A 25,567-nucleotide genomic window follows, 5' to 3' on the forward strand; every position below is an offset into this window, starting at 1 on the left:
TCTTCAGAGCTTTAGATTCAAATATGCTAACAATTGTTGTAATAACAGAATCCTTTTGGGGTATGAATCCTCCTTGCATTTGAACTCTTATTCCCAAGCTTTGAATCTGGATTTAGAAGTAATTTTATTTTCACTGCATAAGTAATAGGGAGATTGGATAGGCTGCTGATTAAACCAGTTAATGCTAGGTCACTCAACACTTTTTAAAAAGGAACTGGATGACTGTCTACTTTAAAGAGGGCTTGAAGATTATAAGAATAAATGCATTGAGATTAAATTCATTGTGGGGAAAAAAGATTGTTAGAAAGGCTTGTCTTTATGTGGCACTTCTCACAAACTGGAGATATTTCCAAAAGCTTTACAGCCACTGGAGTGTCCTTGAATTGTTGTCCCCCTTGTAATACAGGAAGTACTGCAGCCAAATTTTCTACATTGCAAAAATCCCCACAAAAAAAACTGTGATAATAACTAGATAATTCGATATTCTGATGATGATGATGATGGCTGAGGGAGAAGTATCAGTAAGTGACCTACCAAGTGGAGCCTTTTCCTCACAGCTCAGTGATCCAGGTTCAATCCTGACCTCGGGTGCTATCTGTATGGAGTTTGCATGTTTTCCCTGCGTGGGTGCTCTAGTTTCTTCCCACAACCCAAAGACCTGTGGGCTTGGTAGGTTAATTGATTGCTGTAAATTGACTGCTAATATATAGGTGAGTGGTAGAATCAAGGGGGAGATAATGCGAGTATGGGGAGTAAAACTGGGATTGGTGTAGGATTAGTGCAAATGGGTGTTTGATGAGCAGTGCAAACTTGTTGAGTGAAGGCCTGTTTCCATGCTGAGGAATGCCTCAGGACTAGTCTCGTGCACAAATTTTTGAAACGCAGGGTTCAGGCTAAAATGCTGATATTACCATAGCTAACATTAACTACGGACTCAACATAATTATCCCCAGGACCGTGGAAGTAACTTAAGTCATGAAATTCAAGAAACTTAATTGGAACTGCCATGATATAATTTAATGATAGAATAGGTACAAAGCTCTATATGGACTATTCTTATACTAAGTAAATATTTGGTAGCCAAAGTCATTTGCAGTGGTCAATTTGAGTCCTGTGTTCATACATGCAGTATAAAGTGAGAGGTTAGAACTGTGCTCTGAAAACTATTCTAAACAGGTGGTGATTAGTCTAGCAATTGCTCAGGAAATTAAATTGGAGAGTCTGTAATAAAACATGCTGCTTAGAGATTATTCACATGTAGGTTTTGAAGGGTCATTGTTTATTTTATATTTCTCTTTCTGTCATGATTGATTAGAAATGTACAATGGAGAATTACAGGGATGTTTGTAAATAAGATGATAGTTGCAGAGATTCAGGTGGAGAATCCAAATCTATCCAGTTCCCATTGGAGAAGTTAGGATCAGGATCGCTAACTTAGAATGGTCATTTTTGATTATCATAGATCCTTAATCTGCAGTTTCCCATTGCCCACTCAGATAACATTTATCACTAATAACCAATATTATGCAAAAATGAAAAGTGTTGCAATATTGTTTAAACATCTCAATTTTTCTCTAAACTTGCTAACAATAGTTCTGGAATCCCTAAGATACTTCTTGTCAGCTCAAGTCCTGTTTAGGTTAAAATTATTCCCTTGGTGATAGGGACAAGTCAATGCAGTAATGTATTGCAACTTGTTAACTAAGGTAATTACCTGTAAGTAAGAAATGATCATTAGCATGTGTAACTCTGTTACATTTTCACTCATTTATTTCTGTGTGATTTCTTTATAAAGTCATGACAATAACCACACTTAGCCTACATTATTCACCAGCCTTGAAATAATTATTTCCCATTCTTCCTAAAACTATTATTAGTGTTGCTATCACTGAGGTAGTGATTAGAGTTGTGCAGGTTGGTTCAAGAACAGAATGATTGAAAGGAAGTAGTTGTTTTTGAAACTGATGGTGTGGCACTTCAGGCTTCTGTACCTCCTGCCCAATGGTAGCTATGAGAAGATGGCCTGGCCTAGATGGTGGAGATCTTTGATGATGGATATTGTCGTCCTGAGGCAGTGCCTCGTGTAGATACTTTTGATGGTGGGAAGGGATTGTGCTAGTGATGTATTGGGCTGAGTCCACTACTGTCTGCAGCTTCTTATGTTCCCGTGCATTCAAATTACCATAACAGACAAAATCAAAGCAGATCAATGAGGAAACAGATGGGCAAGGGAATGATTTTAGGGTCAGCAGAGTTTTGGATGAGCTCGGGTTTGCATTATGTATTGCAGCTATCATTTTGAATGGCAGAGAAAATACCAATCCAAAACTAAGTGGAGTCTAAAACTAGAGGGCATAGATTTAAGTTGAGAGGGGAAGGATTTAAAGGGGACCAGAGGGGGAACGCTTTCATACAGAGGGTGGTGGGTTTGTGAAACCAGCTGACAAAGGAGGTGGCAGAGGAAGGAACAATTATGTTTAAAACACATGGATAGGAAAAGTTCAGAGGGATATTGGCCAAATGCAGCTAAACAGGACCAGCTCAGGTAGGCAACTTGGTCAGCATGGGTGAGTTGGGACAAAGGGCCTGTTTCCGTGCAATTTAACTCTATGACTCTATCTATGACTCTAAAATTAGAACTTTATTGGATTGAATTCTTAAGTTCGTAACCTCATGATAGCTCTTGGTTCAGGTTGACCGAGTACAGTTTAGAATTTACTCTGAAACTGTTGATCGGAGTACTATTTGATGTCATTCTCACTGGTATTCTGTGTAACTGGATAGCTGTGTTCACTTTCTGAGGTAAAGAGGTGTGAAGTTTTATCTTTTTATTTTGTTGACTCCTTCCATTCTGTGGTTTGATGGAAGAAGTCTCCTCCCCTCCCCCCCCACCCCACATGGATCATTTGTAGACCAAATGTGCCTATTCTTAATGGCTCTGAGGGAAACTGTTATCCCCTTGTGATAATGAGGCAATGGTTCTCTCTGATCCTGAAAGAACTTCACAGTGTGTGAAGACATAAAGTCACAGTTGAGCCGTTTGAAGTTGAGACAGAGACAAAAATAGCCATTGAAAAGTTGCCAATGGGTTGGCCCTGCTGTGCAAGGAAGGTTGAGAGGTGACCCTTGAACTGTGACTCCACCCCTCTTGCTGGTAGACAACAGAGGCCATGGCATGTCTCCAACAGTCACCTAGTGGTGCGTAACCCCTGTGTGGTATGCCAGAAGTAATGGAAGCAGAATATAATTGACTGATTTCCTTTGCTGAATTCTTGATCTCTGGGAGACTGCTTCCAATTCCTGGCTGGAAATGGGACTCTGGGGACTTCTGGTTTCTTATCAGCTAGCAACAGTCAGACAGGGCCAGGCAGCTCTCAAGATATTTTGACAGGGATGCAGTCAAGGGCAATGTGCAGGTACCAAAAGGTCCCGATGTGTTACACAAACGCAGCTTCCTGCCCTGCTCCCCAAGGAGACTGACAGCATTTTTAAAAAAAAATTCTTTTAACGCCGGATACCTTTCAACTAGTTCAGACAACTGTGAATGACGAAAACAATCTGTTCGTCAGCATCAGCTGTCTCAAATCCTTGTAAATCTTACAAATAACATTACAGTGCCTTTTGGAGTACAAATTTAAAGTAAACAGATCTATTTAAATTGATGCATAAAGTCTAAACAACTTTAACAAATTGTGCTTCGTTTAGGTCTTAAAGCAAAAGCATGACTTTATATGGATATTAAAAATTACATCAAGTAGTCTGATGATTTTTATTACTCTGTCCCTTAAAGGGTAAAGCAAGAAAATAATAGCTCTCACATTTTGAAAACAAAGTGCTTACAAGGTTATGAAGCATTTTAGTGGACTCGTGTGAGTTTGGATGTGAGTTGTAGATTCTGCCTGCATCTTCTCACTAATTGTGACGATGTTTTCTTGTGACGCAGCACAGGCAAAGGTGCATTAATTGGGCATAGAACCTATCAAAAAAGATTGAAGTAATGGCATTCAGGTAGCAGCATTCATGATCTTGTGACGTCCCAAAGCACTTTTGAACCAATGATGTACATTTGAAATGGATCCTGTTTTGTAATGCACAAAACAAGAGGGACAACTGCCCACAGCAGGGTCCATGGGGGTAACCCTGTGCCTCCAATTGCCCGCGATTTTAATTCTTCATTGCACTCTACTCTGACCTCTGTTGATGGCCACTTGCACTTCCAGTGAAACCTAACATAAGCTTGAGGAACTGCACCTTACTTTCCAGCTAGAAACATTACAGACCTCAGGACTCAACATCAAATTCAACAATTAACCTGCCTTTAAATTGCAATGTTCACTCAGTTTCTCTCTCTCCACAGACGGTCCCAGCTCCGCTGAGTGTTTCCAGTCTTTTATTCCAGATTTCCAGCATTGTTTCATTTCCTTCCCCTCTCTCCTCATTCACCTCCTATTTACGTCTCCTCCAGACAGATCAGCTGTGATTAACAAGCCCTCACTGTCCTGTCTCAGCCAGCAGCAGCACCACCACCACCAATCATCATTCACCTTTCTTTGTCTCACTCAATCACAGACCTTCCCTTGGATCCCTTCATTTTACCCATTCCCTGCAATTTAAAAATGTCTGATTCCTACTTTTTTTCCAGTTCAGATGAAACGTCGTTCACTTGAAACATTAATTCTGCTCCTTGCTCCATAGATGTTGCCTGATCTGGTGAGTACTTTCAACAGCTCCCCTAAAGTGGCAACAAGCTTCCTGAAAGTGGCAATACAAGTAGATCGGGTGGTAAAGAAGGTGAATGGTATGCTTGCTTTCATCGGTAAGGGTATTGAGTATAAGAGTTAGGAAGTCATGTTACAGCTGTATAAAATTTGGTTAGGCTGCATTTGGAGTATTGTGTGCAGTTCTGGTCAGCCATTACAGGAAGGTTGTGGAGGCTCTGGGATGGTGCAGAAGTGGTTCACCAGGATGCAACCTGGATGTGAGAGTACCAGCTATAAGGAGAGGTTGGACAAACTTGTATTGTTTTCCCTGGAGCATCAGAGGCAGAGGGAAAACTCTATAGAGGTTTCTAAAATTATGACAGGCATAGACAGGGTAGATAGAATCTCTTTCCCATGGTAGAAATGTCAAATACTAGAAGGCATAGGTTTAGAGTGAAAGGGGGAAAGCTTAAAGAAGATGTGCAAGCCAAATTTTTTATAAAGAGACTTGCAGGTATCTGGAACACATTGCCAAGGTTTGTGGTGGAAGCAGACAGAAAAGTGGCCTTTAGACAGGCACGTAAACATGCAGGGAATGGAGGGATATAGACCATGTGGAGGTAGACGAGATTTGTTTCATTTGGCTTCATGGTCAGCACAGACATTATGAGCCAAAGGACCTGTTCCTGTGCTGTATTGTTCTATGTTCAATTTCACAGTATCTGCAGTGTTTTTTTTCTTCGATGAGTTATTGATGAGATTTTTCGTTCTGTTGGGTAGAGGAATGATTATTGCCAGATGCTGGGGAGAATTTTGCTGCTCTTCCTGGAATAGTGGAGATAAAATATCCACCTGAGATGGTTGATAGAACTTTGATTTAACATCTCTTCTGAAAGATGCAACCGCATATAGAGCCACACTTCCTCCATACACCAGTGGAACATCATGTGAGATAACATGCTCACGTCTTTGGGGTGAGATTTTAATTTTTCCAAAGTTGTGGTCAAGTATTGGCCACTGTGAGATAACTCTGACTTCATCTAACACCTGACAAGGAAACAATGGAGAATCACTGTACCTTTCCTCTAAAGCCTAGCCCTTCTCTGTCTGCCCAAATCATGGGCCTTGGTAAAACTTGACAACAGCCTTGCTTCTTTCTTGAGCTTAGTTGATGATTGATGAGCATTGCACGAGGAAGCCTAACTTCTAAGTAAATCCTTTTGCCACTGGGGAAGCATTAAAGATGAGTTTAAACAAACCACTTGAAGTTTTATTTCTGTTTATTTAAATAACTGATGCATTGTAAATAAATATTCTTTACCCTGTGCACATGTTTAAAATTTTGAGCTGAAAACCTGTTGAAATATTTGTCAGCTAAAAACATTTGAATCTTCGCTAGCGATTTTCAGTACATTAGCAAGAGTTGCTATCCCAAGTGACTGTGTACTAGTTTTATTTCACTTGTGTAGCGGTTGCTACCGCGGAATAAAACAAGACTCTACTCGGAGGATTGCCAAACAGAACTGGTTTATTTTCCCGCCTTGTGCGGGCCCTTTAAGGGAGAAAAACTCCCGCCCAAAAAAACCGGCAATGACGTAAGTCCTACGTCATCAGGACTTTCCCGCGCGCGGGTTCTCCCCGTCGCTCGGAAAGACGAGGCCCGCCGCCATCTTGGGCCTCGTCGCTCCGACGCCGCGCGACCCGACTGCCGAGCCGGTTCGCCCGACTAGACGATGAGTCGCCACACAACCCCCCCAGAACCGGCGAGACAGTCCCCAAGGTCCGTGGGCTGTGCCAGCTGCCGCTTAGGGGGGCGGCCTCTGCGTCGTGGCGTGGCAACCTCGACAGGCTGTTGCAGATCCAAATGGGCCGGTTTGAGGCGGTCCGCCGTGAAAACCTGTTCCCTGCCTCCAATGTCCAAAATAAAAGTGGATCCGTTATTCCGTATGACTCGGAACGGTCCCTCATATGGTCGTTGCAATGGCGCCCGAGGTGTGCCCCTGCGAACGAAAACAAACTTACAGTCCCGTAGTTCCTTGGGCTGGCAGGATGGGGCTTGACCGTGCCATGAGGTGGGAATCGGGGCCAAGGCGCCGAGCTTCTCGCGCAGTCTTTGTAGAACTGCTGGGGGTTGTTCCCCTTGGTCCTGAAGGGCAGGTATGAAATCCCTGGGGACAACTAGTGGCGCCCCGTATACAAGCTCAGCTGACCAAGTGCGGAGGTCTTCTTTGGGGGCAGTGCGTATGCCGAGCAGGACCCAAGGCAGCTCGTCAACCCAGTTAGGACCCTTCAGGCGGGCCATCAAGGCCGATTTTAGATGGCGGTGAAAACGTTCCACCAACCCGTTTGATTGAGGATGGTAGGCCGTGGTGGTGTGCAGCTGCGTCCCTAGCAGGTTCGCTAATGCAGCCCAGAGACTGGAAGTGAATTGGGTGCCTCTGTCTGAAGTGATGTGGGCCGGAACGCCAAAACGTGAGACCCAAGTTGTGAGCAGCGCTCGGGCGCAGGAATCAGTTGTGATGTCAGTCAGGGGGGTTGCCTCAGGCCACCTCGTGAACCGGTCCACGATGGTAAGGAGGTACCGGGCTCCTCTTGAAACCGGCAGAGGGCCCACGAGGTCGACGTGTATGTGGTCGAACCTCCTACGGGTAGGCTCGAACTGCTGTGGTGGGACCTTGGTGTGTCGCTGGATTTTTGACGTCTGGCAGTGCAGACAAGTCCTGGCCCACTCACTGACCTGTTTGCGCAGGCCATGCCAGACAAACTTGCTGGCGACCAGTCGGACAGTAGATCTGATGGATGGGTGCGCCAACCCATGTACCGAGTCAAAAACGCGTCTCCGCCAGGCTGCAGGGACAATAGGGCGGGGCTGACCAGTCGCAACGTCGCAAAGTAGGGTCCGCTGACCTGGACCAACCAAGAAATCTCGGAGCTGCAGACCCGAGACTGCGGTTCTGTAGCTGGGCAGTTCGTCGTCGGCTTGCTGTGCGTCAGCCAGGGCCGTGTAGTCGACACCCAAGGATAGGTTGTGGATGGTTGGTCTGGAAAGTGCATCAGCAACGACATTATCCTTTCCGGAGACATGTTGGATGTCAGTTGTGAACTCGGAAATGTAGGATAAATGTCTCTGCTGACGAGCTGACCAGGGATCGGAGACTTTGGAGAAGGCAAAGGACAGAGGCTTATGATCGGTGAAAGCGGTGAAAGGCCTGCCTTCTAGAAAGTATCGGAAATGCCGGACCGCCAGATACAGTGCTAGAAGTTCCCGATCAAAAGCGCTGTACTTCAGTTCGGGCGGTCTAAGGTGTTTGCTGAAAAATGCCAAGGGTTGCCAGCGGCCTTCGAGTAGCTGTTCCAGTACCCCACCCACCGCGGTGTTGGACGCGTCTACCGTGAGGGCAGTCGGGACGTCAGTCCTAGGGTGTACCAGCATCGTGGCATCTGCCAGGGCGTCTTTGGCCTTAACGAAAGCAGCCGCAGCCTCGTCAGTCCAGGTGATGTCCTTGCCCTTACCAGCCAGCAGCGAGAACAGAGGGCGCATGATACGGGCTGCTGCAGGGATGAAACGATGGTAAAAGTTGACCATCCCAAGGAATTCCTGTAGGCCTTTGACTGTGTCGGGGCGGGCAAAATGGCGGATAGCATCCACCTTGGCGGGTAGGGGTGTTGCCCCGTCGCTGGTGATTTTGTGGCCGAGGAAATCGATAGAGTCAAGTCCGAATTGGCACTTGGACGGGTTAATCGTGAGGCCGAAATCGCGGAGACGGGAATACAGCTGGCGGAGGTGGGAAAGGTGTTCCTGGCGGTTACGGCTGGCGATCAGTATGTCGTCCAAGTAAATGAACACGAAGTCCAGGTCTCGGCCTACCGCGTCCATCAGCCGCTGGAAGGTCTGCGCGGCGTTCTTAAGGCCGAACGGCATCCGAAGGAATTCGAACAGGCCGAATGGGGATCTGTCCCCCAGGCCATCCAGATGAAGCAGGCGGGCGGCGCGCTCACGACGGGAGAGGCCGAAGGTCCGGATCAAAAGATCTTTGAAAGCCGGGTACTTATCTTCCTCCGGAGGCGACTGGATGAAGTCTCCAACCTGGGCGGCTGTCTCCTGGTCCAGAGAGCTAACCACATGGTAGTACTTCGTGGAGTCGGAGGTGATCTGCCGAAGGTGGAATTGCGCTTCAGCCTGGTCAAACCAGACGCTGGGCCGAAGTGTCCAAAAGGTGGGCAGCTTGAGGGCCACTGCGTTGGCTGCTGCGCTGTCGTCCATTTCGCGGGTCCAAAAGCCGTTTGGACCGTCGGGGTCACCAATGTAGCGGTTGCTACCGCGGAATAAAACAAGACTCTACTCGGAGGATTGCCAAACAGAACTGGTTTATTTTCCCGCCTTGTGCGGGCCCTTTAAGGGAGAAAAACTCCCGCCCAAAAAAACCGGCAATGACGTAAGTCCTACGTCATCAGGACTTTCCCGCGCGCGGGTTCTCCCCGTCGCTCGGAAAGACGAGGCCCGCCGCCATCTTGGGCCTCGTCGCTCCGACACCGCGCGACCCGACTGCCGAGCCGGTTCGCCCGACTAGACGGTGAGTCGCCACACTTGTAACATTTTATAAGCTTTGCTAGTTGAGAATATTTACATTTTGGCCATAACACCATTGTTTAGCAAAGGAAAGAGGACAAAATAATATCAGGAATTGCTGGAAATACTCAGCAAATCAAGCAGCACCTATGGAAAGAGAAATAGTTAACGTCTCAGGTCCTAGACGTCAACTGAAGAACCTTCTAGACTGAAGGTTCGAGAGCTTGAAACGTTAACTACTTCTCTTTCCACAGATGCTGCCTGAACTACTGACTATGCCCAGCATTTTTGTTCTTCATTTCTAATTTTCCAGCATGTACAGTTTTTATTTTCTTTATTTTTCACAATAAGATGGTTATTGTTTGACATGGACTTTGTATATCCTCTTATAAATAACGTCTTGTGTGAACAAAATTGTGTTTTCTTTCATTCGAACTGAATCTTGTGATTTTCTGGAGATCAGGTGTCTGGAACTTTTCTTTCTCTCCCTTGAGTATTTGGACCAAACAACAAACTGATTTTACTTCAAACAAAAACTTTTAAGCAAGCTGTTAAAATTGTCCTTTTTAGTACATAATCCTTAAAAAAAAATCTGCAGTTTTTTTGGTCACTGATTCAGAATTAGTTCTATTTGTAACAATTTCCGGGCAGTTTGTGAGACAACGGGAGAACAAGGAAGGGGTGTTGGATGAAACTCTGATTTATTTTTTTATAGTGAGATGGACTGCCAAAACAGGATACAGGAATCTTTTTTATCATACTTAAGAAATAATAAAATTTCACAGAGACAGATGATTGAGCAGAATTCCCTAATTGGATAGGAACTGAAGCCATGCCAACTGGCTGAATGTTTCATGCTGTCAATAACTAGACCAGTAGCTAACAGTAACTTGACCCGTGTGTTGAGAGGAAGGATTACAGTTGGCATTCCCTTTCAACTGACGAGTTATTGACTTGTCTGCACTATTAGATGAAGAAAGACATCAGGACATGTCCTGACACTTGAAAGGCTTTCCACCATCTACCAGACTCAAGTCAGGAGTGTGACACAACATTCAATGCTTGCCTGGATGACTGCAACCCCAACAACCTTTCTCTTTTTGGGCGGCACAGTGGCACTGCTGGTAGAGTTGCTGCCTTGTAGCACCAGAAACCCAGGTTTAATCCTGACCTCGGTGTTGTGTGTGTGGAGTTTGCACGTTCTCCCTGTGACCACATGGCTTTCCTCCAGGTTCTCCTGTTTCTTCCCACACCCCAAAGACATGCAGGTTAGAAGGTTAATTGGCCACTGAAGTTGATGAGAATATGGGGAAAATTAAAAAAAGGCATCAATATAGGATGTGTAAATGGGTGGTTGATGGTCAGCATGGGCTTGGTGGGCCGAAGGGCCTATTTCCCTGCTGTATTTCTTTATGACAATGTTCTGGGAGTTCTAGGCCCTGTATGATTTAATTCCAGCCACAACCCTGGACATTCAATCCCTCCATTGCTAGCATACTGTGGCTGAAAAGTATATATGTACAAAATGCAGTTAATCAAAAAGGTTACCTTGACAGCATCTCCTAAACCTGTAGCCTCAGCCAGCAAGAACAGGGCAGCAGGTGCTTGGGAATACAACCATCTGCTGGTTCTCTACAAATCTCACATCATCTGTTGGATTTGTAGTGACATTCTTTCGTTGCTCAATCTAAAGCCTGGGTTATCTCCACCACCAGGACTGCCTGCAGTGGTTCAAGAAGGTGGTGCATCATAACACCTTGAAGGGCTATTAAGGATGGGATAGCAACAGCCCTAACCTAAAAAGGAATGTAGAAAAGAAGAATGGAATGATAGCACTGACATTTATAAGTGACCTTCGAAGTTCAAGGTTCACTGGCAAAACATTGTATGACCACAACTTTTGAATGGTTTCTTGTAGTGATGTTATTAATCATAATTATTAATCATAATTTTTTTAGAAAAAAGCTTTTTCCATTTCCCTCTCTTTGTCTGTCCCTCTCTCTCTCCTCCCTTTCCCTCTCTTTCTCCTGCTCCCACTTTCTCCCGCTCCTGTCTTCTCCCTCTCCCTCTGCTCTGTCTCCCTCTCCCTTTCTCTTTGCCTCTCCCTCTTCCCTTCTCTCTGCCTGTCTCCCTCTCCCCTTCCCCTCTTTTCCTCTTCCTCTCCTCTCCCTCTGTCTCCCTCTGCCCTGCACAATTTCTCTGAAAAGTCTTGTAACGATTTATCTAACTGTATGTTTAAAGTTGGTACAAACGCATTACCTTTCTTTAGTATTGTTATCTTAGAGGTATCTATTGAAAGTATTGCAGTGAAAAGCTTCTCAGTAGATAATCGGTTTATTTTGTGTTGTTTTATATGCTCAAGTGATGTCATAGTAGTGTAATTGGCTTCTGTAGAAGTTGGCGCCAATTGTATGTGGGTGGCAGGAAAATTAGAGGAGTTGATGGGCATGTGAGAGAGAATAGATTACCAAGAATAAGTGGAGGAATGGGATTGATGGGAATACTCTGAGAGCCGGCATAGACTTGATGGGCCACATGGCCGTCTTCTTTGTCATATATGTTGTATTACTAAACTGTGCCAATGTACCTTAAAACAGCTTCCTGCAAGAATACACAAATTTCTCTTTTTCGCACTCCACGCACAGAATTGAGCTGTGAGGAAACTATAAAGCCTCAACTACATCTCCTGTTGCTCCTTTCTGCAGAAATATATTGTGTCCTTGGTGCCAATTTACACTCTTTGCTTTGACCTTCCCAAAATCTGATAAAGTCACTTAACTTTCTTGCTTTCTCTCAGTTTGTAACTTATGACTTTGTATTAGCAAACTGTACCCTGCATCAGTCATGACTTTTTCCCTTCATAATCTGAAAATGTTGAGTAGGTCACTGTGAAACATTTTTTCAGACAGGAACAGATTCAGCTTCTTAGCCTTTTCTCAGATTCTTGGTGTCCATTAATCAACCTGAGTTCTCCCATGCTCATCATCTTGAAGAAAGCACTTCGATGTCTCTCTGCAGCGCTTCACTTGTTCGGTAGACAGTGAGAGGTGAGCAGTGGACGTCTCATCTGAGAGCTTAAGCAGTTCAATGCTTGGCTGCTCAAGTTCATAGTTCTCTGCTGTTTAATGAACATTTCCTCCCTTGAAGGTGAGGCAGGACTTAAACCCAGAAAATCTTCACGATTTCTAATCATGCCTGGCTAGTATTCAGTCACAGCACCAACAATATGCATTTATATACCCACTTTAACACAAGAAAATATCTCATAAGAAATAGGAGCAAGCCATTCAGCTCCCCGTGCCTGCTTTGCCTTTCAATAAGATTATGGCTGGTCTATCATTCCTCAAGTCCACTTTCTTGCCTGCTTCCTAGGACCCTTAATTCCCTTACTGATTCTGATTTATCTCACGACACCTCACTGGAATATTATCAGACAGAATTTAACATTGCTGCATAAAGATATATAAGGGCAGTTGATCCAAAGTTTAGTTAAAGAGGTAGATTGTGAGAGGTGTCAAAGGAAAATTAAGGCAGAGGTGCACAGACGTTCAGTTAGGGAACTTTGGATCTTAAAATTCCAGTTGGTTGTAGCTATGGGAAGTCCCCGGGTAATGAAAGGGTTTCACTTTTACTGATGCCCTCAAGTCGATTTTGTCCATAAGTCGGAAAATAAATAAAAAGCATTCGATCTGTAACTGTATCTCCACAGTACTGATGGCATCAAAAACACATAAGACTGATAAGAAAGTACAATTGCTAAAAGTAGAGAGAGAGGGGAAACTAGTTCTGCCATTTGTAGGAATTAATAGGGCCTTTGAATTTATTAATATTATGGGGAGCTCATTTATATGTAGGGAGTGTCTTTAAGTCAAGCATTCGTAATCTGGGGTGACCTGTACTGAAATCAGGATATGTGAGAGGTAAGGCTTTGAGAAATGCAAAAGCCTTGGAAATTTTATTTAAGGATGCTGCTCTGAAGCGTCTAGGGATGATTGGTTACATTAAAGGTGCTATTTAAATGGTTGTTGTTGACACGGTGGTGACAATGCTCATTCCACCTGTCATGCATTCAAAAAGATAGCCCTAAGGTTGCTGCTGGCTGTTGTGGGATTCATACTTGGAGCTTGTGGAAGAGTTCATTACAATTTGATTTGCACTCTAACAGTTATATGTGAGGAGTGGGTGCACAGCATTTTAATATTGGAATGCAGTCATGAGTCTGTTTTAACTTGGATGTCTTTCACTTTCTAAATGCACAAGCACTACTTTGAGTAGACCTGTGTTCAAAATGTTATCATTGCAATTAGTATCTGTAAATCAAGCTTGGCTCTTTTCCAGCCAGGAAAGTTTGAATTCACTATTTTTGTTCCTGATGCCATGCAGCCTTTGTATTAGTCCAATGAAACCGTCAGTAACTCCCAATAAACTCCTGCGCTTTGAATAGCGCTTCTGTGCCTACAATTGGCGGGAAGCACTAAAGGAACAGTCTTATTATTGTTCTGGTGATGCAGTGACTTTTGCCTGAATTATCTTTTTTCTTTGTGAGCTGAAGATAGTCTTCTTGTTTCTCTGACTTATATACCATGCTTCAGTGTAAAAAGCCTCACTGTGACCCATCTGAGAGGGTGTTGAACATTTGTGCAATCAATTGTTTCCTTTGCTATTGTCGACTTGGCTGGTAGATATATCTGTTGAAAATGATGAACTGATGACGCAGTGAATGAATACTCTGTTGTTTTACCGAGTGGCTATCTGTAAATTACTTCAATTAGGGTATCAGTGGGGCTTGTACAAATGGCATAAGAGTGTCTATATTGAAAGTGCACAAAGAAGATAGGAATCCTGTTGTACATTGACTTGAAAGTTCATGTGAGCACACAGATCTGTTTATTATCCTAAATGTGATCTTTCCTAAACATAGTGAATACCATTTCTTAAAGTCTATATTATTCTATTGTTGCAGTAATAAAATCAGTCCATGTAACTTCAATTTATTACATTAGAAACAGGAGTGTTCTCATCTTTAGATAAATTATTTAAATAAAAATCATTTGAAAGTTTTTTTTGTGTAGCATCCTTCTTAACTTGGGATAACCTAGGGGCCAGCATACATGTGCTGGGCTGAATGGCTTCCTTCAGTGACATGACGAGTCTATGAAGTCAAGTCAGTGTTATACTGTAGGAAATGTAGTAGCCAGTTTGTACATATTAAGTTCCCAGGATCAGGAATGCTGTCAGAACTAGAATCTCACTTTTAGTTTTCAGTCATGTCAGGCCTGGAAATCCTCTGAATTTTGCAAAAGGATTCTTCTGTTCACCTGAAAGAGCATACATGGCCTTAGTTTATCATCTTATCCATGTGGCCCCTTGAATAGTACATTTGGTATTGTGTTGACTTGTCAACTCGGGTGAAGAATTTAGGGCTCTGGAGTAGGCTTTGAGCACTGGAGGGAGCGGTGGGGAAATGAAACCCAAATTATGCTTTCCACATATGCTTAATTAAAGCCAATGAAGTGGTTGTCTGTCCTTGAAAGCGTTAGGAAATTTTATGGGCTGGTTGTTAATTCTTCTGACATCCAATGCCTTTGTTTTGTTTCAGAAGGGGGAACAGAACTGTAACCTTCCAGCAGATGATAGAAAGGAGCACCTGACGTTTGAGATCCCACTCAATGACTCTGGTTCTGCTGGACTGGGCATCAGCCTTAAAGGAAACAAATCAAAAGAGACTGGAGCTGACCTTGGCATATTCATTAAGGCTATTCTTCACGGAGGGGCAGCTTTCAAGGTAACCATGTTGGTCAAGGTTGAAACGTAGCTATGAATGGATATTCCACAAATATTCTTGATGACGTTTGAAGATTAAAAAACTCTTTTTTATGGAACTTTTCCTTGTTGCCTGAAAAGCAGAGACAGGAGCCATTAAATGGTAGATTATACATGATCTATGGAAAGAATAAATAGTTGAGCAATGCTTCAAAATTAAGTAAATGTCATCTAAGCAGTTAGTGGTATTGGTAGAATAAATAACTATAGTGGGCATTACAGGAAGACCAGAGAGTTTACTCCAATGTTCTGCTACTTTCTGTTTCTGGCAAGTGGTGAGGAATATAGCCACAGTGCTTTTATTTTTCGTAACTTTGTTCTTTATTCCTGTCCTTGTGGTGCCATCCACTTGGATCTTTCTTGGTTAATGTAGCTCCTACTCATAAAGCCAGTTCCAATTTTCTCCATCTGAACCAGAAAAACTTCTGGAAAAGTTGTGTCACTCAGGCTACAACTGTGGAGGGATCAGATGAGTTAAAGCTTTTGATGTGTGTTCTTTGCTAAAGCTTCTCTGTTTGGTCTGATGTTCAGTGTTTGGGTTTTTTTTGTAGTCTGTAACAAAGCTTCCCTTGAAGCCAGCACATCTTTTATGAATATCATAACGGCCTTCAGTAATGAAGATCAAACTAAAGTTGACTGAATGTATTCATTGTGTTAATTAATGTAAACTAAATATATGAAGTTGATTTTTATTTTTTTTACTTCATTGGCAAAATTTGTTTGCAGTTTTTGAAGTGCTGACTTTCCAGGTCAAGGGATTGGCAACTGACCTGTTCACTGATTGCTTCAGCTGACCGCTGAGAGTTTCTGTTGTTTTTTTTCTCCCCCTCTTGTGTTCACTTCAGGCAGCTGACATGTGGGTCCCACGTGTCACTACTAAATTATGTGCTTAAGATATTAATGGTGTTACATAGAATTGTGGTCCACCATTTAAAGTTTGTTTGCCTTTGACTGACCACGGGAACTCTTTTGAGGGTGCAACCCCTCACTAATTTCACTGTGGTTGACAGGCAAGGATTTTAAGGGCTAACACACTGTAAGGTGGGACTGCAGGAGTTATTGGCCAGATAGTAAGCAATCTTAAAGCCTATTCTTCTGATCAAGCTTTTCAACAGCTGTCTCAATATAGAGTCATAAAGCACAGAATCAGGCCCTTCGGCCCAACTCATCCATGCCGACCATGTTGAGCTAGTCCCATTTGGCTGCATTTGGTCCCTATCCCTCTAAACCTTTCCTATCCATGTACCTGTCCAAATGACTTTTAAGCATTGTAATTATACCTTCTTCTACCACTCACTCTGGCAACTTGTTTCACATACCCACCATACTCTGTGTGGAAAAATTGCCGCCGAGGTCCCCTTTAACATTTTCCCTCTTCACCTTAAAACTATGCCCTCAAGTTTTAGGATTCCCCAACCCTGGGAAAAAGACTCTTGACCATTCATCTCAACTATGCCCCTAATGATTTTATATAACTCTGTAAGATCACCCCACGGCCTTCTACACTCAAAGCCTTTCCTTATAACTCAAGCCACCCAGTCCCAGTAACATCCTTGTGACTCTCTCCTGCATCTGATCCAGCTTTATGACATTCTTCCTATAGCCAGGTGACCAGAACTGCACAGAATACTCCCAAGTGAGGTCTTACCGACATCTTATACAGTTGTAATATGATGTCCCAACACTTGTACTCAATGTCCTGACAGATGAAGGCAAGGTACAATCTCATCCAAATATCTGCTGCCAATATCCTTGATTGTTCACTATTTTCATTTTTCCATCCACAGTTCTCTTCCTAAATCTCTCCATCTTTTTCTTTTTTGAAACGTGTCATAAAACTAAGGTTTTCGTCACCTGTTCTAATAACATGTGACCAGTTTGACACTTACTATGTTTCCCAAAAAATGCTCTATATGCTCAAGTTGCTTTATCAAGATGGAAATTCAGGAAAAGCATGGGGATTTGGTGTCATTTCCTTCTGTATCATGTAGGACGGGCGCCTGCGTATCAATGATCAGCTGATTGCAGTGAACAGTGAACAACTGCTGGATAAATCTAACCACGAGGCCTTGGAAACATTGCGACGATCCATGTCCATGGAGGGGAACATCCGAGGAATGATCAAGGTGATGGTGGCCAGGAGGATGGAGAATCCCCAAGAGGTAAGCTGTGGACTTGAATGTAAAAACTACGTTTCCTTTCTGATAGGAAGTGATGACCTTGGTGACATTTACTCTCAGGTGAAAACAATCTAGTCAAATAACATTGTGCTTTTATCTGTGAGTCTTGAGGTAAAACAGGGGCAAGGTGGTGATATGTTCTCTCATCTTGGATGTTCTTGAGTGTAATTAGGGTCTCATTCCAGGTGTTTCTGGGCACAGTTTGATGGCTCAGAGACCAGTTCAACTAATTATACAGAAGAAACTTCCTTTTTGAAAGAAAGAACATGTAGTCATCTTAGCTCTGTTCTATCACAAGATTGTCAAATGATGGCACAAAGGTTCCTGCAAGTTTCCTGTTTGGACTTCATTTGTGTTTTTGTTTGCACGGTGTGGAAGCAAATCTAATTAAAATGAAAATGATATCCCATGAGTCAAAGTCAAAAGTCAAAGTTGAGTTTATTGTCATATGCACAAGAATATATGTACGTACAGGTGCAATGAAAAACTTACTTGCAGCAGCATCACAGGTACATAGCATCATATAAGCAGCATTCGCAAGAAAAATATTAAACACAATTTTTACATGAAAGATCACAATTAGAACAAAAAAAGCAAAGTCCATTTTAGTGCAAAGTGATCAAAGTGGTCATAGTGTTGTTAAACTCTAGTGATTAGGGTTGTGCCGGTTGGTTCAAGAGCTGGATGGTTGAAGGGAAATAGCTGTTCTTGAATCTGGTGGTGTGGGACTTCAGGCTCCTGCCCAATGGTAGCTGTGAGAAGATGGCATGGACGGCGGGGATCTTTAATAGCTGTTGCCTTCTTGAGGCAGCGCCTCCTGTAGACATTCCTGATGGCGGGGAGAGATGTGCCCATGATGTATTGGGCAGAGTCCACTACTCTGAAATTACTTTTGTGACCATAGCGTATTCTATTCATTTTCATCATTCTTAGCCTTTCAGCAACTTAAAAATGATTGACCACACCATCAGCTTCCAACACTTCTCCATTATCCAACTGAGTGAAATTGCATCACCTTCTTCCACTCTTTCCAAAACAGTCATAGTCGGGGAAGTTCCTAAAATGGCTTCTCTTACAGCTCTAAAACCATGAGAGTGCCTGCCAAGTACCCTTCTTTGCCCCCTTTCTATTTTTAAACTAATGTGATATCTCTCACAACCTATTGTCACTGTCACAATAATGCATTGTCACTGCCCTTGTGTTGTCAGACTTCTTACCTGAGATGACCTAACGGATCCTCCCATTTTTGTTTTAAAAAACCTTCATTTTCAGCAGTCTTGCTGTCCTTCTTGACCCAGAGTTAAACTGCCTATATCCCAATTTGCATAATCAAATTTATTCATCTTCCTTCAATATAAGTGCTTCAACTTTGAACTTCTCTTCCTCATATTTGTAACGTGCAATTCTCTATCCTTGTTACCTCTGATAGTTCTTAACACCATCCAGCTTAGGACTTTTGCGTAGCCTTGACTTCCTTTATCCCACCTGTGACAGCAAGACTTTCAGCCATCTAGTCTGCAAGGCCCATCCCTAAACCTCTTGGCCACTTCAGTTCTTTCTCTTTAAAGATGCCCCTTATTAAAACCAATGTTTGTGAAGTTATAAGTCACCTATCCTAAAATCTCCTCCTTTAGCTTGATGCATAGTCTTTTTCATGCTTTCATATAATGCTTGTATAACTGGAATAGCCAAACTTGATTGCCTGTTGCTTATTGCTCTTGAGAAAGCAGTGAATATCTACCGACTTGAACCATTGCAGTCTGTGTCTTGAATGTGCCCCCACAGTGCACATGAAGGGTGTTTAAGGATTTTGACCTAACAGTCAAATTGCCAATTTGAATACAGTGAGATCCCACAAACAGCTATGAGATAATAAGATTTGTTTTAGTAATATATTAATGGGGGTAGGGGGTAATTATTGATCATAGCACAGGAAAATTCTAAAACATTACCCTGAGATCTTTAAAATCACCTGATAGTGAAGAACAGATCTCAATTTTAACATAGACTTGCAGGACCTGGTTGTCTTGTGACCAGGAGAAGACCACAGTACATTCCCAGAGAAGTCATGAGAATTGGCCTGGTTCAGTTGGCATTAATAAAAATTGATTGGCAGAAAAGCTTGAGAGGGCTAAGAAGAAATGCTACTTGTGAATCTTTTCTTCCTTCTTACAAAATAATATTTACTTCATGGTTTAGAAAGTTATTATTTATTTTATAGCTGGTGCTCACGCCAAGCTCAATAGAATAAACAGATTTTTGCTTAGGATTACCTGATGCCTCAGTGTAGGTACTGTAGTATATTATCATTTTAACATTGTGTTGTTTTATTTACTTTTTTTTCTGGTGTGAGCAGTGTTTTCTTAATTGATAACTCCTCAGTTCCAAATTCTTTAAATGGAAACTTGAAGCAAAAATTTAATCCATTTTTTTAAAGTTTTATTTTAATTGTATTTAAAGTCTAGGACATGTTTGTCTGTGGTCTCTAGTTAATTGCCTTCAATAATTGAATTTTCCACATGAAGGAGTGTATGTAAAAAGTTATTTTTTTTACACTCAGTCATGTATTTTTGCGCTCAATGGTAATTTAGTCAGATGGCGGTCCCATTAGGGGAAGCAGGCTGTGACCTTTTGCAGTTGCGTCACAACCACCGTCTGTAATGCTTACACCATTAAACAATCTTTTATGGTTTTATTGGTTTGGACAGTAATGCACAGGGCAGTGACTGATCTGTTCTACAAGCCAGATACTTTAATTAGGGCGAGTACCGATTTGCCGCTATCGTATTGATTCGTGTAATTTATCAGAGAATGATGAGGAATTTTTAAGTGTGTGTGCTCTTGCTTGGCTCTGCACATTTCTATTCTCCCATTGGGCAGCATTTTAATTTAGTAATAGTTTGCCTTAATGGAATAAAAGCCTTTGGAAAAGATGCTTTAACTTGTTCAGTCTTCTTATTTAGTACACAAATTTCACTTTTTTCCATTCCTCTTAATATAATGAACCTTCTGTCTCTCAGCAAACAGGGAATTACAAATTGGTGATACAAAATGCTTATTGTCCAAATTGCTTGGAAGTATCTGAATACCATTAAAGGAGTAATGTTTTAATTTGACAGTGCTAGTGGTGGAAAGAAAAACAAACTTGCATTTATATAGTTCCTTTCATAAGTTTAAGATGTTTCCAAGTGCCAGAGGTGGTGCATGAAAACAAGACCCCATCTGCTCTCTCAGATGGACTAAAAGATCCTTTGTCACTGTTAAAAGAAGAGCAAGGGAAATTTCCCTGGTGTCCTGGCCAATGATTCACTCTCAGCCAATGTTCCAAAAATAGATTAACTGGTCACTATCACCTAGATAATTGTACAAATGAACTGTAACTTTTCTTATAACAGTGACTACGCCTCAAAAATATCTTTTGGTTGTAAGCACTTTAAGATGCTTGAGCTTGTGAATGCTGAGCTGGTTGCTTTTCTTCCTATGATACCTCCCACTTGGTAATCTCTATACCCTCTGAAATACATTATATTTAACCTGCCTTGCACTGTCCTGTTTGCTCATTTTTAAACTTCATCTCTTTCCTCCTCTTAAAAAAGAATACCTGTCCAAGACCCTTTGCTTTGCCAAATTTTTTGTTGCATCCACCTGCATGTGTTTATTTTCTTTATTTTGAAGGAATGTAAGTAGTTATTATTTTAAAAATACAATGTATTCCCACTTTGCTGGTGTGAGCATATAAAAAGAAATTCCAAGCACAAGGTTGCTCCTTGCATTAATTTGCTTTTACAGAATGAACCTTCACAGTTTGGACAGTCTGCATGTCATAAATGAAGCCAACAGAAAGCAATACAGTAAAAGAAGTTTTTGAACAGTAATTAAAGAAATTAACAAATATTATGGAAAACAGTGAAGAGGAAATTGTTGGATTTTGGGTTTTTCAAATTAGTAAACCCAGTTCTTTCATTACAAAAGGTCATATATTTGGTACCTTTACTGTAAAACTTCCTGAAGCACTTGATCGGAGACTGATTAGATTGAGCTATGTAAGAAAGAGTATGATGGGTGATTAGCAGGACAAATTTTAAGGTGCTTCTTAGAGACTTCAGGAGAGATTTCTAGAGCATAGTGCCTACGTATCTCAGGTAGCAGTGCATCAAAATAGCAACAAAACATTTAACTTGTTGACACTGGCATTTTAGTCTTTAGCCTTGAAACCATAAGCCATTTCCTTGGGAAAATTTGAAACTTGGAATGCCATCTTTTTCTTATTTATATTGGATTATTTTCTCTTATTTTCCCTTCTGATTTCTATTGTTTTGACATCTGCCTGCTTCTGTCAAATCTGTGCTGCAAAATCCCTGTGCTGTTTTGGTGATTAAACAACTGAAACATTCCCAGAGCTGGATTTCCTCCTCGACTTTGAAAAAGTATGTCCTTGACTTCTCCATAAAGGAAGAAGAGTTGTCAAGTTTAAACCATGAATGTTATGAAGTAGAGGCAAAAGCATGCAATGCACCAGGTTCTCTGGAATAAAGTGAAAAATGGGATACTTTCATTTCCAGCCCAGATCTAGCTAAAGTAGCCACCAAATGAGGTAATAAGCAACGCCTAATGATTCACTGGAATTAACTATCATCGTGAAGTGCAGTAAGTCTTTATGACATGCAACCTTGAGCTGCTTTTCTGTTGGTGTCATTTCAATTCATGTGGCTCTACGAATCTGTTGCTGGGAGATGGAAGCAGTGCAAATAATAGACGTTGGTTTCCTAGGGAATAAATTAAAATAATGCCAGTGTAAAATCTGCTTTACTTTCACTGAAGGGACCCATAAATTTCACCATTCGCCACCAAAAAAAATTGATGTCAACAATAAATCAGACAAAAAAGTGTTGAGAATATTGCACAGTGCAAATAATATCTACACCGCCTCCACCCTGGTCATAAACAGCTGCAGACTATTACTTATTAATCCTGCTGTATTTCATTTTCGCAGCTGTTAATCCTTATACAAAAGTGGTGTTAGTTCAAAATAAACTGGTGCTGAGAAAGATAGGAGATTCTAGAATGCAAGGCCCAAAACAATGGTGGGATAATGGGTGGAATAGTGAAACTTAAATCCCAAAAAACTGGGAGCAGTGGGCAAAGTTACAGAGAATTATATAATGAAAACAAACTTTGACTAGGCATCGGTCACCAGAGACTAATAGTCCTAATTCTAAATTTACGGATCTGCGGAAGGAAATCTCAAAAACTGATTTTGTTCCCTTGAAATAAAAATGAAATTAGACAATTTTTGTTCCTGTTTTGGTTTTTAAATATGCATTTCTATAGTACCATTCATGTCTTCAAAATGACCCAAAACACTTAACCACAGTGATAGCACTTTAAGCAACCAATTTATGTTCAGCAAGGTTTCATATTAAAGCTATGGGATTATAATAAAATAATCTCTCTTAAGTACTGGCTGTGTTATAAATATTGGCCAGGAGCAGGATGACCCTGCTGCTTCTCGAATATTATTCTTTATGGTGTAATTTATATCCACCTGAGAGTTCCGAGAGAAAGAAGACTCATCTAACAACGCAGCATAACCTTGTGCTATACTGGAATGCCAGCCGAAATATATGTGTACAAGTGCATGGAGTTGATCCTGCACTCATAACCTCTGCCTCAGGGATAAGGTGCGATCCACAGTGAGCAGCAGGCTAGTTATAGATTGCGCTGGCAAAAACTAATTGCCCTCAAAGTGCATTTCTTTTGCCTTATACTCCCAATGTAGTGAGTTGTTTCAGTCTTCTACAGTTCACGTGTTGTCTGGGTATCGTTCCTTAATGACATAGAATTAAGGTAATAACAATAGAGTCAGAGGGAGGATAAGGAATCTTTTAGTTTATGCTGTGGGTTGTTGTGATCTGATATACTTTACCTTAAAAGTTTGTGGGAATAAACTCCATTTTAAGAGAATTGGTTAGATATCTCAACAGGAAATTATTGGAAAGAGCAGACAAGTGGAACTAATTTGGTCAGTTTTTATCAAGCTGAAATAGGCCTCAAATGCTGAATGGCCTCCTTTTTGCTGTCCGATTCTATGTAATAATTGGCACCATCTATTACGCTGAAGGAATGCCAAGCATTTGACATGCAGTGTTCAAAGGCAAACTGATTTTCATGCAACATACTGCAAGTAAAGTGTGTAAGGATTTGACGCCACTGCAATTGCCATATTATCATTTGGTGAATTCCTCTCTCTGACGCCTAAAGGAACTGCCTTGGGATAACAGCACAAGGATACAGACGGGGAAAATCGCAGTTCAGTTCATAGATATGCCAAGTAATTGAGCTCAGCTATGGTGTCACGAGGGCTGCTACTGGATGCCTCCGGGCTTCGTAGATGCAAAGTTCAGCCAGAGTTACTGTCTACAATGCAGGGTGTTGACCTGAAACATCAACAATTCCTTTCCTCCTTCAAATGCTGCTCTATCTATTGAGTTAGAATCAGAATCAGATTTATTATCACTGACTTATTTGACGCGAAATGTGTTGTTTTGTGGCAGCAGTGCAGTGCAGACATAAAAATTACCATAAATTACAAAAATAAGTAAATAGTGCAAAAAAAAAGGAATAATGAGGTTGGGTTCATGGACCGTTCAGAAATGTGATGGTGGAGGGGAAGAAACTGTTTCTGAATCATTGAGTGTGGGTCTTCTCCTCAATGGTAATAACAAGAAGAGGGCATGTCCTGGATGGTGAGGGTCCTTAGTGATGGATGCCGCCTCTTGAAGATGTCCTCAATGATGGGGAGGGTTGTGCCTGTGATGGAGTTCCTCCAGCAGCAGTCTGTATTTTACTGTCAAGGCTGGTGTTTAAACATGTAATACTGTCCTCCAATGCCTGTCAACCTTATCCAATTGCAACTTGCCTAACAGCGTTCAAAGTAGACAGGGCAAAGATTCTTGAGTTGCATGAAGAAAACTGCAATCAGTGTTGTTCCATGCTCCAATATTATGAAAATATTCCAGTAAGCTTTCTACTGGAAAATTCCCAGTGAGACTGATTTAGGAGAGTAAAGTTGCATAATGCCTCTTAACTTTCAATGAGATGTTTTTTGTTCATTTAAATTTTTGTATAACCAGAGTACACAGATTTAAGATAATTGGCAAAGGAACCAGAGGGGAGATGAGAATGTTTGTTTTTACACAAAGTTTTGATGTGAAATGTACTGTCTGAAATGTGGTAGAAGCAGTTTTGGTCATAGCTTTCAAGAAAGAATTAAATAAAAAGAAACATTTGCAGTGTTATGAGGAAGCCATGATAACTTGTAATTACTTTACCCCTTTATTAATGCAGTTAAATGTCTCAAGGTGTTTCACCGAATGGTTATTAAGAAAAGAAATTGATACAGAGCTGCACAAAATGTTAGGCAGGTGACCAAAAGTTGGTGATAAAGATAGGATTTAATGAGTGAATTACAGAGGGAAAAAGAAATCATGAAGCAGATAGATTTAGGGTGGGAATTTAAGAGTTAGTGGTCATGAGAATTGAAGGCGTGGTTGCCAAATGCTAAAGCATTTAATAGCAGGTGTGTAAGAGGGCAGAGTTGGAGGAGCACAAATAATCTGGAGGATGATATGGCTGGAATAGTTTACAGAGAGATAAGGCTAAGGGATGCTGCCTTGGAGGTATTTAGAATGAGAATTTTGAAGTTAATCCATTGCTTAACTGAGCGCCAATTGGGAAGGTCATCCTGGATTCAAGTGTGATGTAGAAACTATTACCAGAGACAGGGTTGGTTGAAAGATGACATCTTTGATGGTACAGATCTCTCTCTCTCTACCGCACTGAAGTGTTGGGCTAAATATTGCTCTGAGAGCAGAGATGTGAGAGAAACTGGTAGCTGACACAGTGGGAGGAGTGGCATCCTACTAAACTGTGACTCAATCCTGTTTTCACCATCTTTCCTAACCTTATATTCCCAGAAATCCAGCAACAATGCCATGAATAATCACTATATCTGTACCTGACCTTTTTAGTGTTCATATGAAGATTACTAATGTGACCAAGCTGTATATTTTCTGACCAATGGAAGAACATTTGGGTAGTGAGAACTGTGGGAATGTTGTCTTTCTTTGGAAATTCATAAGGATATTACAATGGTTCAAACTTGGCTGTTTGATTTTTAAAAATGAAAGCAAGAAAAAAGCTATTTCTATTCTCTTTTGTCTGGCCATGAGTCGTATCTGATACAAGCATCTTGCCCAGGTTTCTTTTCATAAATTACATTTTAACAATCACTA

The 25,567-nt window shown here is 41.7% G+C and overlaps 1 protein-coding gene across 2 annotated transcripts in view; it reads left to right on the forward strand.

Moving 5' to 3' along the window:
- Positions 1–25,567, forward strand: part of LOC127577496 (partitioning defective 3 homolog B-like) — a 787,668-nt gene that overhangs the window by 386,058 nt on the left and 376,043 nt on the right. For both annotated transcript variants that reach the window (XM_052028727.1, XM_052028736.1), the window contains exons 11-12: positions 14,870–15,055; positions 17,085–17,255. In XM_052028727.1, coding sequence (XP_051884687.1) covers positions 14,870–15,055; positions 17,085–17,255 — 357 coding nt within the window. The remainder of the gene's footprint in view (positions 1–14,869; positions 15,056–17,084; positions 17,256–25,567) is intronic.

Source organism: Pristis pectinata, chromosome 1 (assembly GCF_009764475.1).
Source record: "Pristis pectinata isolate sPriPec2 chromosome 1, sPriPec2.1.pri, whole genome shotgun sequence".
NCBI classification, from domain to species: Eukaryota; Metazoa; Chordata; class Chondrichthyes; order Rhinopristiformes; family Pristidae; genus Pristis; species Pristis pectinata.